The sequence below is a fragment of the Adiantum capillus-veneris genome, chromosome 18, assembly GCF_014529385.1.
Source record: "Adiantum capillus-veneris isolate H3 chromosome 18, ASM1452938v2, whole genome shotgun sequence".
In the NCBI taxonomy this organism is placed as follows: Eukaryota; Viridiplantae; Streptophyta; class Polypodiopsida; order Polypodiales; family Pteridaceae; genus Adiantum; species Adiantum capillus-veneris.
In genome coordinates this window covers 156,559,643-156,573,988 of record NC_140948.1, presented here as the reverse complement: position 1 = coordinate 156,573,988, position 14,346 = coordinate 156,559,643, and the positions used below count along the sequence as shown (strand labels likewise).

The 14,346-nt window shown below is 43.1% G+C and overlaps 1 protein-coding gene across 1 annotated transcript in view; it reads left to right on the top strand.

The window, feature by feature from the left end:
• The window catches only part of LOC147436691 (vesicle-associated membrane protein 721-like), a 45,053-nt gene extending 34,144 nt beyond the window's left edge, over positions 1-10,909 (top strand). Inside the window, exons 2-5 of the mRNA XM_086489509.1 lie at positions 9,667-9,808; positions 9,896-10,016; positions 10,135-10,197; positions 10,562-10,909. Of these exons, the coding sequence (XP_086345635.1) occupies positions 9,667-9,808; positions 9,896-10,016; positions 10,135-10,197; positions 10,562-10,705 (470 nt within the window). The 3' untranslated portion in view covers positions 10,706-10,909. The remainder of the gene's footprint in view (positions 1-9,666; positions 9,809-9,895; positions 10,017-10,134; positions 10,198-10,561) is intronic.
• The last annotated feature ends 3,437 nt before the right edge of the window (positions 10,910-14,346 follow it).

Sequence of the window (14,346 nt, the reverse complement as noted above, 5' to 3'; positions counted from 1 at the left end):
GTACCGCACGACCCACACATCAGAGTGGGCTGGCGAAGAGGCCTTTCCAGGATTCCTTATGCTATTGGCGATCTCCCTCGACGCCATACAGTTCGGTACTAGTACCTCAATTTGAAAAGGAGGAGATGTCACGTGACACATTCAACCCTATGTGTCCGTGGACAAGCTACCGCACGACCCACACATCAGAGTGGGCTGGCGAAGAGTCCTTTCCAGGATTCCTTATGCTATTGGCTATCTCCCTCGACGCCATACAGTTCGGTACTAGTACCTCACTTTGAAAAGGAGGAGATATCACGTGATACATCCAACCCTATGTGTTCGTGGACAAGCTACAGCATGACAAGGGTTCAGTTCAGTCAAGTCAGTCTAGAATAGGAAGTGATTTGGCACCTTTGTGAGTCTGTTCGCAGGCCGTGCATGTCCAGACACTTAGATTAGATGCATATCCTCTTGTTGCACACAGCATGACCATCAGATTCCTATCAGATCTCATCAGGAGCATTTTTATAGTGCATAGACCTATTTTCTCTATTTTTGATATTTTTCACTTATTATTTTTAAGTGACTTTTGTTGGGAACTAGGTAGGGTAAATTTACTAAGTTGTATATAAGAAAACCTAGCGCTAGCATTTTCTGGCAGAAGAGGCAGCCGGAGCTCTTGCTCAACAGGCACCTTCTCAGCAGGACCTCCAACAGCATGGCCTAGCGTTTTGCAACACAGCATCAAAGCTAGCGTTTTTGCAAGACAGATCAGCCTTGGCGTTTTTGCATTGCAGAGCATCTTCAGCATTAGTAGACATAGCAGAACCACTTCACGACCGCAGATCAGCCCTAGCGTTAGTAGATTTCCCCCAGCAGCAGAATTCAGCTCTAGCGTTTTTGGAGCAACAGGACATCCAGCGCTTTGCAGTTCCATCGCGACAGGACCCAGCCCATACACCAACGTTTTCAGTTTTCAGCATAGACTCATCGTAGAACAAGTCCCGAACCTCGGAGATCTCACCTTCCCGCAACAAATCCTCGCCGCACGGTTAGATCCCCCGAAGTTTGTAGATTCAGCCGGAAAACGCAGATTTCAGCATCTGCGTTCTCAACGCGTCATCGTCTCATCGTCGTCATCGACATCATCACCGACATAGAGTCAGAATTCAGTAGATAAAGATTTGCAGATTTCAGCCATTAGCATTCTCAGATTTCAGCCCGTCTCGTGGTCATCCTCATCGTCGTTGACATCGTCGGCAAGTTCAAGCATTGTAGAGATCTGCTCTCGCCATAGAGAGTGGGGTCTTCGGAGGAGGGTTTGACAACATTCTGGTGTCGTATTCTTCTCTCTATCTCTCAGACTCATGGACTTTCATTCACAGTGTCCATTCACTTTGTTTGTGTCCAGTGCACTCTCTCACTAAAGGAACGAAAGGCTCTCCCTTCCGTAAGTAAAAGGAACCCTTGAGCACAGTTCGGAGCACTCATCTTGAGCAAAGTTCAACATTCACTTCTGCTGCACCTTACATTTTGTGCCGGACCACCCTTGGTCACTTGTATGAATATATTGTTATCAGCATGGAGAGCCTTTCCCAGATCTCTCTCTCTCTCTCTCTCTCTCTCTCTCTCTCTGTCTCTTTCAAAGATGTCCTGTCTCATTCTACCTCAGCGATCTCTCTTCTCCACAGTTGTGCCTTGTTCATGTGTTTGCCATTGCAAGTGTTCTAGACCGGAGTCGAGGTACCAACTGGATCACGAGCAAGTTCTTGTCTTCATTGCATTTACTGCTGCCACCTTTGACACACACACACATACACACACACACACATAGCATAGTAGAAGCATGGAGATGTGTAAATGGATGGAGGAGGAGGACCTAGCAGATACTTGTCGGATTCTAGAGCTTTACCTTAAAACTTTTGGTCTAGCACCGACTATTCCAAGAGTTATCGATGATCAGTAGGATGAATTTGGTGCGGTGTGGATTGCACAAGAGGGGAGTTACTCTGCTCCTTTGTCATAAATTACGTAGACAGAATAAAGTCACTGAGGGATACTGAGAGGCTGACAATATTCTGCTGTATGGTTTTATGAAAAGAAGCACTTTGAAATGGGAATTCCTAACATGAATCTGTTATATGTGCTCTCTCATGTGTGAAGTGTTTGAGAACATGTTTGAAAGACGAAATGACTGTAGCATTTCAGGCTTGTTCACATAAGGGGTGATGTGGATATGATAGTAACAAGATTTACTGAATCAAGATATATGCTAGAGATTTGTGCGGTCTGGATGTGATTGCTAAATATGTTACAGTGATCATGATTTTCATCTAAGATCTCGACGGGGATAGTGATGTTAATGTGATGTGAATGTTTAGTGATTGTCGTCTTTGTGCAAGTACTGGATATGTGTCATCTAGTACGTCGGTACTTAGAGTTAGTGTCTACTGAACTAGTTTTTGTCCTATGTTTGTTTTTGCAGGCGTAATTGGGGGCAATCACAATTCTTTCAAGGGGGGTATGTCAGAAAGTGATGATATGGCATGACCTAAAGGACGGACTATGGACAGAGGGGTCAAATCCGTAGGAAAAGATGCAGAAGAAGTTTTACCAACTTTCAAGTCTTAGCGAGTGGCCTATTTTTAAAGTTCAGATCCTACCAACTTATGGGACCCTATCTGATGGGGCCTAGGAGACAAGGATAAAAAAATTGCGTGACGACGACGTGGCATTGTCGTACGGACCTCCACAATTTGTGTTGTTGATGTGGTAGCTGTACGGATTTCCGCAAATCGCGCTCACAGCTCTGGCGCTAGCTTTTGGGGCCAAGATGCTTTTAGACTTTAAGCTTTTTGTGTACGTTGCTTTTGGAAGGCCTAGGGCCTATAAATTCATTGCCATGGCCTCAGTCTCAGGCAGATTAGCTTGGTAGCACTTGAGAAGAGGATCCTCGAACGTTGTACTTTTTGAAGCATTAATAATAAAGAAATACCGAAAGGGGTGCTAGTCTTTGGGGCTAGTCTCTTTGGGCGCGGAACTTCGCCGTGTCGTGTCATCTCTCCTTTTTTGTTTTCTCATGTGTGTTGTGGTAGATTTTCGGCTTGGAGTGTCCAAGTCTATTACGCTTGGAGTTGAGCCGAGCGTATCACCTCTTGTAATGTCTTTGGATCATCAACCCCACATTAAACTTGGTTGAGTGGTCTAAAGGTATTGCATCTCTTTACATTCTACTTGCACAATTTGAAGGAAAAACCACATCGGTAATATCATGGAGGGCCCTTGCGATGGTTGGTTTGGACCCCCACCAGTGCATCTTCTTCTTCTTCTGTCTCTCTCTCTACATCTCTACCTCATCTCTCTGACTAGTATCTTAAAGGAACCATCAATAACGCAAGGAGAGAACAAAGGGTTATGAAAGTGTAATTACTCAATTCTACCCTCTTCAAAATTCCGTTGCATATGAACAAATGCACTCATCCTTGCAAGATATTCTAAATGAAATGGGTAGCAAATTGTCTAGTATCAAAAACATACCATTGGCTTGTTTAAGGAGCTTCTAGATTGTTCTATAAACTAGAAAGTGTTACACATCTTTGCACGGGTATTCATAGAATGTGTACAATTTCCCTTGTAGTTCATCCTTGTATGTACACCATACTTTATTAGTATTGCTTTATTAGGTTCTTGACAACTTACCTCATGATATTGTGCCTTAGATTGTCATTTGTAAAGGCTGGTATAGTTAGGATGCAAACCACATAACATGGATATAGGTAGGTTATGCAAAATATTGTATACATAAATAGTCACTGTCACGTGCACATGGCTCTGTGTGCCATGTGGACATGCTTCAACTTCTAGAGCCAGTTTTTCCCTTCTTCCTAGATAGGAGTGTCTAGAATCCTAGGAGGATTAGTACCGACAATTTTGTGAGCTTGGTCGCAAGACTTGCATGTCCGCACAAGTCCATTAGATTAGGTTTTCCAGTTTTGGAACCCTCTTGCATAAATGGTTTGTATACGCGTTTTGACAGATGTTATTACATTACGGTGAGCATTTGGCATGACGTGCATGTAGTTCTATGTTAGAGTAGAGGAATCCAAGGAGCCATTCCTTGCGTTGGTCAGATTCATGGGTGGGCAGACATGCGATAGTTTCACCCAAACTCCTCGACTCAATTTCTAATAAATCAATTTATTGATTTATTTTGTTGGGTCTGGTGGACAGCATCTAAGCCTTAATAAGTTTATAACTTGCAAATCTCACTTATAAAGGGATTCAGAAGGCTAGCGTTTCCATATATTCACCAAGCGCTAGCATAAGACTGCAGATCAGTCCAGCGTTTTCTGCAACAAATCAGGCCAGCGTTTTAAGACTTGGCATTTTGCAGTTCCAAGCCGGATCAGCCCTAGCGCTAGCAGTTTGCAGTAGATCAGGCCAGCGTTTTCAGTTTTCAGCCTGGTGCCGTCGCGGTGGTGTAAGATATGCTAACGTTACCCCTTGTGAGTGCTCCATTGCTGTCCATCATCGGCATTGTCGAGATCTGCATTTTCAGCCCTTCATTTCTCTCATAGCGGGAGTGGAAATCAGCCCCTTGGTGGCCATCCGCAATCCCACGTCGAGAAGGAGCCAAAGGTGCATCAAATCAGCCCCGGAGGTGCCTCGTCTTGAGGAGTTACCAAAGTGATTGTCATCATTCAAGTCAACAGAGTCTGCACTTGAGGTATTTCATTGTGTGTACATTCCATTTACGCAATCTAAAGCAAATACCACATCGGCAACGGTGTGGAGGCCCCTTGAGAGGGTTGGTTGGGACCCCATCAGGTGTCGTTCTCCTCTTCTCTCTCTTCCTCTTTCCCTCTACATATGTCCCGTGACACATGCAACCCTATGTGTCCGTGGACAAGCTACAGCATGACAAGGGTTCAGTTCAGTCAAGTCAATCTAGAATAATAGGAAGTGATATGGCACTTTAATGAGTTTGTTCGCAGACCGTGCATGTCGAGACACTTAGAGTAGATGCATATCCTCTGGTTGCACACAACATGATCATCAGATTTCCATCAGAACCCATTAGGAGCATTTTTACAGTGCATAGGCCTATTTTTCCTATTTTTGACATTTTTTACTTATTATTTTTAAGTGACTTTTTTTGGGAAGTAGGTAGGGCAAATTTTGTAAGTTTGTATATATAGAAACCTAGCGCTAGCACTTTCTGGCAGAAGAGGCAGCAGGAGCACTTGCTCAACAGACACCTTCTCAGCAGGACCCCCACCAGCATGGCCTAGCGTTTTTGCAACACAGCATCAAAGCTAGCTTTTTTGCAAGACAAATCAGCCTTGGCGTTTTTGCATTGCAAAGCAGCTTCGGCATTAGGAGACACAACACAACCACTTCACGACAGCAGATCAGCCCTAGCGTTAGCAAATTTTCCACAGAAAGACCAAATCAGCCCTAGCGTTTTTGGAGCTGCAGGCACCTCAGTGTTTTTGCAGATTTTCGCGACAGAACCAACAAGAAGACCAGCGTTTTCAGTTTTCAGCATAGACACTCCACAGAACAAACCCCAAATCTCGCAAATCTCACCTTCCCTCAGCAGATCCTTGTCGCACGGTCAAATCCATCGAAGTTTGCAGTTTCAGCCCGGAAAACGCAGATTTCAGCATCTACGTTCTGAGCGCGTCGTCGTCGTCGCATCGTCGTCATCAACATAGAGTCAGATTTCAGCAGATAAAGATTTGCAGATTTCAGCCAGTAGCGTTTTCAGTTTTAAGTCCCCGTCTCGTCGTCGTCGACATCATCAGCAAGTCCAAAGCATTGTAGAGATTTGTGCAATCTTTGGCGTAGACGGGGAAGGGTCGGAAAAACCTCCTGGTGAGGAAAACTCTTCTTTGCCACTCCTAACATGATGATTTGCAAGAAGATGATGTGATTGTTCACCAGTATGATGGTTTAGTTGATACTTTGTCTAGTGCAGCTAACCTCATTGCAGATTTAATTGATCATGAAGACCCGATCTTGGCTCTCGAGTTTAGCTCTGAAGAACCCTCACAGGAAGTATTATGTGTTCGAATGATTAGTCAACACGCATTGTACGAGTGTTTCATCCGTGATCGTTTTGTGTATTTCAGTCAGCGTCTTTATGTGATCCCTTTTCCTAGGCATGACATATTGTACGTTGAGCACGTTTCACTCATGGATGAGCACGGCTGATTCATGAAAAGATGAAATGTTTGCATTCAAGGAATTCACATTGCATGTCTCTTCCTTGGCTCGACACAGTCTTAGAAAGAGCACAAGAAGGATTGAGCATCAAGCATAGGCATTTCCATTGCGTTTTGCCACAGTTGATTGATTTAGATTAGAAACATAAGATTCGATCTCATTGTTTGCGTGTGTGTGGTGAACGGATTGGCACTCCGTCTCTTTGTTCATCTACATTGCATGCACAGTTTTTTCGAAGGAATAGTATTTTTCCACTCACTTTACATGGAATGGGTATGTTTATGTTTTTGTGTTGGAAGTGGTTTCAAGAATTTTCAGCCTTGGAGATTCTTGAAGAAGGTGGACCTACGTCCATAGACCAAGTTGAAGCATTAAAGGAGCTACAGAAGACTGTGTCGCTTTCGGCGCGGCCCAAAGAAGCAAGCATTGCAGACCTTTATGAAGTTCAAGTATCGCATGATCCATGCATTAGAGTGGGCCGGTGAAGAGTCCTTTCCAGAATTCCGGATGTTATTGGTGATCTCCCTTGACGCCATATAGTTTGGTACCAATACCTCGCTTTGAAAAGGAGGGGATGTCACGTGACACATCCAACCCTATGTGTCCGTGGACAAGCTACAACATGACAAGGGTTCAGTTCAGTCAAGTCAGTCTAGAATAGGAAGTGATCTCGCACTTTTGTGAGTCTATTCGCAGACCGTGCATGTCCAGACACTTAGAGTAGATGCATATCCTCTGGTTGCACACATCATGATCATCAGATTTCCATCAGAACCCATCAGGAACATTTTTACAGTGCATAGACCTATTTTCCCTATTTTTGACATTTCTCACTTATTATTTTTAAGTGACTTTTGTTGGGAAGTAGGTAGGGGAAATTTCAAAAGTTTATATATATAGAAACCTAGCGCTAGCACTTTCTGGCAGAAGAGGTAGCAGGAGCACTTGCTCAACAGACACCTTCTCAGTAGGACCCCCAACAACATGGCCTAGCATTTTTGCAATACAGCATCAAAGCTAGCGTTTTTGCAAGACAGATCAGCCTTGGAGTTTTTGCATTGCAGAGCAGCTTCGGCATTAGCAAACACAGCAGAATCACTTTACGATAGTAGATCAGCCCTAGCGTTAGTAGATTTCCCCCAGCAGCAGAATTCAGCCCTAGCGTTTTTGGAGCAGCTGGACATCCAGCGCTTTGCAGTTCCATCGCGATAGAACCAGCCCATACTTCAACGTTTTTTCTTCAGCACCATTTTCAACAGAAGATAGAGTCAGGTTGGCCCCGTCGACTTCATCCTAATCGCACATTGCGTCATAGTTCTCAAGATTGCGTCAAAGTCTTGTACCGGTTGTGCAATCAATAGTAGACCACTCTCGCCATCGAGAGTGGGGCCTTCGGAGGAGGGTTTTACAACATCCCGGTGTCGTATTCTCTTCTCTCTCTATCTCTTAGTCTCAGCACCTTCACGCACAATGTCTATTCACTTTGTTTGTGATCACTTGCACTCTCTCATTAAAGCACGGAAGGCTCTCCCTTCTCTAAGAAAAAGGAACCTTGAGCACAGTTCGGAGCACTCATCTTGAGCAAAGTTCATCATTCAATCCGTTGCACCTTACAACATATCTCTATTGCATTCTCTCATTCCATCTCTCCAAGGAAAGGTAAAAGGAACCACCATTCAAGCTAAAAGGAATCACTAACGCAAGGAAAGAAAGGAAAGGATTTGTGGAAGTGTAAAACCTAGATCTTCACCTTTTCAATTCCGCTGCATCTGACAGTCACTTATTGTCATACAAAATGTGTAGAACGGGTCTTGGGACATCATCTCGTTCGGCATAACCGTCAAACGGGTCCTTGGATGTCATCCTACTGTTAAAGAGGGTTGAAAGTGGGATTGCCAAAAGAGCTCCTCGGATGGCATCCAATTGTCAAAACTGTGACTTCTGACCATTAAGCCGAGACTAAAATGTCACCATCATAAGGGTTCTTGGGACGGCATTCATCCGTCCCGCGATGACTTTTGACTAAGTTGAGACTAAAATGTCACCATTATAAGGGGTCTTGGGATGGCATCCAACCATTGAAACGGGTCCTAGGATGACACGAACAGCTCAGCCAAACCTACACCACTCAACCACAATTGCATCTCAGTTGGGTCGAAAAAAGACTGATTTCACAAAGCATTTAGGACAGTTCAATAAACTGTGTAACACGGGTCTAAATCGCTCAAAGCATGTCTCAACAAGCTCAACACGTCCAAACAATTTCAAACAAAGTCTAACACATTCAAACGGTTTCTTGCGAGTTCAAACAAATTCAAATAGGATCAAACGAGTGTAGACAAGTTCAATCAATGATCCAAACAAATCATCAAATAGGTGTTCAATCCGATTCAAGCACATATTGCTCCACTTATCCATAGTGATGGATGTCAATCTCCCTATCGTGGTGCATATCATCCAAGAGCAATGCAAGACATAGTCTTGAACATGTTGATGGATCTTTGGGCACATACAGGTACGACTGGTGCTAGTATAATGTATGAGTTTGGTGATCTGCAGTAAAAATTTGAGTTACGCAAAGGAGAGGCGCTTCTCGTTTCGTAGAGGACGATCAACAAATTTTTCATTGTGGCTACAAGAGTCAACAGTATGTATTGTTTCCAAGGATCAAGGCTGCATAAGTTCCGCGGATTTATCGATCCATACGTTAAGTTTGATCCGCACCACGTTGGTCATCCATTACTAGCGTACTTGTTTTTACTTCAATTGCTTGACTTCTAAATGTTGCAAGAAACTTGCGGCTTCTAAATTGAATGCTATAAAAGCTTGACAATCGTATTGGAATCTCTGATTAGTAAGCGTGCATTATACACACACACAAATTCACAAAGATACACATACCTGTTAAACATAAATCTTGTTCAGTACTTAACATATTTTTTGGTTCAAAGTTGTTCTATACCGTACAAAGCTTTGATTCGTACTTTATGTATCGTATTTAAGGTATCTACCTACCTTACCTTGGATAGCACCCATGGATGCTTAGGCATGGGGCAAAGAATCAGTGAGCTACTTTTTCTCTGAACTGCAATGGGCCTCTGCGTGCCTTTTGGGTGAAAAGGAGGGGGTGGGGGTGGGGCTGGGGGCCTATCAATGCGTGTCTGGGGGTTGCAAAATTCTATGCATCTCCTTGATCTTGCCTCAGTTTTGCTCAAATCCATTGTTCCATCTTGTTTGCCTTTTTGTCCACCCAAGATGAGGGAATATTTGTGAATTACAGTGTATTGTTGATACCTAGGCTTAAGCATAAATTAGACACTTTTGTGAAATTCCATTGTTGTTATGTCATCGTGTTGTAATCACAAGGTTTTGAGAGCTTGAATCTTTTGCTGGATATTGTATTTGGAAGGTTCCCCTGCTCGTTCTCACTTTTTCTGCTTATGTATTCTTATGTAGCTTACATGGTTGTTGCTGATGAGGCCATTGGGAGACAGTTACCTTTTGCTTTTCTGGAACGTGTCAAGGAGGACTTCAAGCGCAGATTTGGTGGTGGGAAGGCAGACACCGCAGTCGCACATAGTCTGGATAGAGAATTTGGGTGTGTAAGTCCTTGTAATTTATTCTCAGAAAACCTGGGATTGTTTTCAACAGCTTAGCTGTATGTTGATTTGGTGTCTTGTTTTAGACCCAAGTTGAAGGACCACATGCAATATTGTGTTGATCACCCTGACGAGATGAACAAGCTTGCTAAAGTTAAGGCCCAAGTCTCAGAAGTGAAGGGCATCATGATGGAGAATATTGAGAAGGTTAGTTGAAGATAAGATTCTTCAAAGTTCAGCTTTTGAATTAATGCAAATCTGGACATTGTATGCGTCTGGCTTACTATCTTCAACAAACATGTCTTGTTGAATCTGTTTGTTGCAGGTTCTGGACAGGGGAGAAAAAATTGAGCTGCTGGTCGACAAGTCGGAGAATCTTCGTTTCCAGGTCAGTCTTGCAAGTGAGGGGGATTTGAGGTGAAATACACACGTGTTTCTTTTTTCTTGCTTGTGTAGCATAACAATGCAATGTAGCTTAAAAATTCAATTCCATATTAGAGAAATCCTCTGTCAATCTTGTTAGTCTCAATGGTCGTTGTCATGTGATGGTTATGTTCATAGTGTTCCTTTCTATATTGCAGCTAAACTTCGCTTTAGAATCACGTTTATTTTGATAAATAGGAATGCTTTTGCCATGTATGCTTAGTTTCTTTCTTGTCTGGTTTCAACCCTTTTGAACTTAACCCTCATTGGCAAAGCGGTTTGTATTGATAGCAGTTTCCTAGTATCAGACTAATACTTTGTGTTTTCAGGCGGATAACTTTCAGAAGCAGGGCAAGCAGCTTAGAAGAAATATGTGGCTACAGAACATGAAAGTGAAACTGGTAGTCCTCGGCATTATTGTTCTCCTCATCCTCATCATCTGGCTTTCCATCTGCCATGGCTTTAAATGTTAGTTGGGAGGCCATAGCCCTTCGGCTGTCTCTATTGTATACAGTTCTTGTCAGGATAGCCATAGTAAGCAAACTTGTTCCATGTTTACTTTAGGTCAATTTTTTCGATCTCACAAAGTTTAGTGATTAATTTATTGTATGAAGAGAGTATATACTCGGACATGTGTTCTTTAATAACCACAAGCACAACAGTTACTTGGGTTTTAAGTTTTGGCTTCAACATGTTTCAGTTTTGTTGGCTTTGCTCCTCCATAGATTCTGTTTGTTCCAGCTTTGTGGTTAGGTCGTATGTTTTAGCCTATTCTTGTCTGAAAATGATGCGCTTTCTTTAGCCATTTGCACAAATTTCAATCTTTAATGGATGTTCTGTGCGCGTTTCTGGACCTGTTTTATTGGTATTAGGCCAACAGAGTGAATCCAGGTGGAAAGGGTGGTAGGATTTTGAGTTGTGAGGGATGACACAGGCATTGGTGGAGGGTGGTGGGATATCAGAATTGTCAAAGAGGAGGGGGGCCATCCTGTTTGTTAATTTGAATCGACTTTTCGTGTATATATATTATTTCAGATAAAGATAGGACGGGGGTGTTGATTACTCTCTAGTTGTCATTTTAATTAAGTGTCTGGATGGTGTGTAATTTGCCTTACCAAGTGCGACAAGCTCTCGGGTCGTCTTTAATGTCAAGGGAGGTATGCATGTATAGGTTTTTTTGGTTTTTCTCTTGGAGAGAGAGAGAGAGAGAATTATCGTCCACGGAGGTCACATATGATCTATTGGACCAAAAAACAAAACATTACGACGCTGCTTTTAAGTGGAGGTAGTAGGTACATGTTGGTTAAGGATTGAGGGTCCATTGGCTAGGAAGAAAGAAAAGAACAAAAACTAAAACTAAGAGGGGTGGGATGCGGGGGAGGCCGGTTTGGGAGTTTGAAACTCTTGGATGACGGCTTTACCGCCTCGATAGATTGCCCATTTTCCTTGTTTGCGGGCTTCACACATCTTCTTGAGCTCGCCTGTTTTAGCCTTCAGTTGATTGGTAGTTAATTCTTCGGTGATCCAAAGATTTTGTCCCTTGAGAAGGCGCGATCGACGTAGCAACGACATCCGCTTGTCTTTGTCCTTGAAGGCGAGGATACAGTGCTTAGGTGGCACCTGTCTATGTCGTTGTCCACGAGATAGTTTCGGGCTTTATGTTAACTGGTTGACGAATATTGTTGAGCTTGGAGATGGCTTCTTCAAGGGTGTCCTCATCGGTGCGCCATGGTGAGGGAAGTATCCTAATCTTGACATTGAGGCCAAGGGATTCTTGTAGCCGACATCCTTGTAAGATGGCAAGTATCTTAGTGTCAATCTCCTTGGTGATGTGTGTGGCCGAGTGCACCTTTGCTTCAACTTGCTTCCCCTTTTCGGTGGTGGGATCTACCATCGAGTAAATCGTGCCTCAAGTTTAAGGCGAGCCTTGAGGGCACAATTTTCTTCCAAAGGGTAGTCCTACCATTATTATGAAGAGTTGAAAGTGCTAGGCTTGATCGCCCTTGAAATCCAAGACATTGCAAATCTCCTCATGAATCTTTAGCCATTTTACATATGACATGATCTATCATGGTGGTCTATATTGTCGGCCTCTATATGGTAAATGTAAGTGCGATTTCAAGGTGTCAAACAAACACAACTTACGTGGCTTTTTAACCATCCCTTTTTTCTATGGAAGCTATATATTTTGCTTCTCATGCTCCCATCTCTTGTGGGAAAATAGGACCAATAGAAGTGTGCATGAATAAGGCCCTTGTCCAGAATCAAAACATAAAGTGAGCTCCTCGTCCTCTCGGAACTAATTTGGAAGATCATCTTGGAAAGCATTTGCCATCTTATCAATGTGAAGTAAAAAGGAGGGAGGGTGAAACCACATTCATGATAGCAATTGCATGATTTTATGGTAGTAGCATGTGTATACACAATAACCCATTGATAATAAAGGCAATTGTAAGGATACAGGTCCTATAGGCAAGGCCATTGGGACGGTCGGACATTGTGTACGTCAAGGGGGAGATTATAAGATAGCATGGTTGGGTGGACACTTTCACACGCATTACTCGCGTTCTTTCACTGATATCCAAGCTATTCTTGGGAAAGGAAAAAAGCAGGTTGCATGTGCATGCGACGCGCATCCTCTCTCCCACGATCTGCAGGTAGGGACGACGACGCCCCCGTAGTGCAACAGAAAGAAGGTAGGCACAGAGTCCTGTGCGCATCACGCGGAGATAATCAAGGACAACGACTGCAGCCGCCCCACCTATGCCCTCCATAGTGCACGACTAAGGTGGGCATCGAGGCTCCATTGGCTGCGCGCGTAGGAACATGCTCTAAACCCTTGCATGACGGAGGGTTGAACCCACCCCATGAGGGTAAGAGGCCTACAATCTACCATCCAAGCTATTGAGCTTTGTTGTGCATAAGTAGAAAAGATAGCATAACAAGGAAAGATAACATACTTAAGTTGACAAAGAAAGTTAGAAGGAAAGGAAAGCTACAAACTTCAAGGAAGTAGTTTCACCCTTTCTTTTTACCTCTTAGAGAAAGACTAGTTTTCTTCCAAAAATTCTTTTTTTATCAAGGAGGAAGCTTTAAAGTGAACAACCTTCACAAAAACTCATCGTTTTTGTGAAGAATCAACAAGGTGTTCTCACGACGAACGACACGTGAAGCGTTACAATTTTCGCAGGGCGAGGTTCGTATGCAACGCTAAAGTCACCAAGCATAAAAAACACAAAGACCAAGCTTTACAAGGTACAAATTGACATTTCTCTCTCTCTCTCTCTCTCTAGATTAGTGTGTTTACCATGGCCAATGAGGATGTTCCACCTACACACACTTTTGATTTTGAGCACGTACATCAGGAGTGCTACCGACCTTAATATGCATGATGATGATGATCTAGAAGATCATGGCCTTGTAGATATGGCGGATTTCAAGACTTTGAAAAATCGCTAAAGTGTACTTGAACGCAACCTCTCTGTACTAAATGCAAATGTTACAAATCTTACTGAGCTACTTGTGAAATTTATGAACTCACAGACGGCTCAAGGAGCTCCAGTTGGCATGGATCAAGGAACCCAAGTTTGCACGACTCAAGGAGTCCAAGAGACAAGTGCTTCAGAAGATGCAGAAGGTAGCATTGCATTGCTTAAGAATATCACCATTCCCGAGTTTCACGGTGAAAAGCGTAATCGCAACAAGGATGCGGTTAATACGTTCTTACACAAATGGAGTGATATTTATAAGTTGAGACACACCCTGGATATAAAGATAGGTGTGAAAGGATAACAAGAAGGATATAAACCGCGGATCACTCCATGACAGGTTTGGCCCCCATGAGTTGATTCGCATGCATGGCATGATTAACGGACAACATGTTCGTATTTTAGTGGATGATGGTGCAACTTATAACTTCCTGAACTATAAGCTAGTCAAAATTGGAGCTTACACAGACTCTCTTCTCTCACAAGTATGTGGTAGAACACATGTCTGAAAATGATAAAGAAGTATTGGATGCGGTAGTTCAAGAGGTTGAGCTTATTGTTCATGATCATACGATGACCCTTGACTTTCAAGTTATGAATATGGACCGTATTGATGTAGTTTTAGG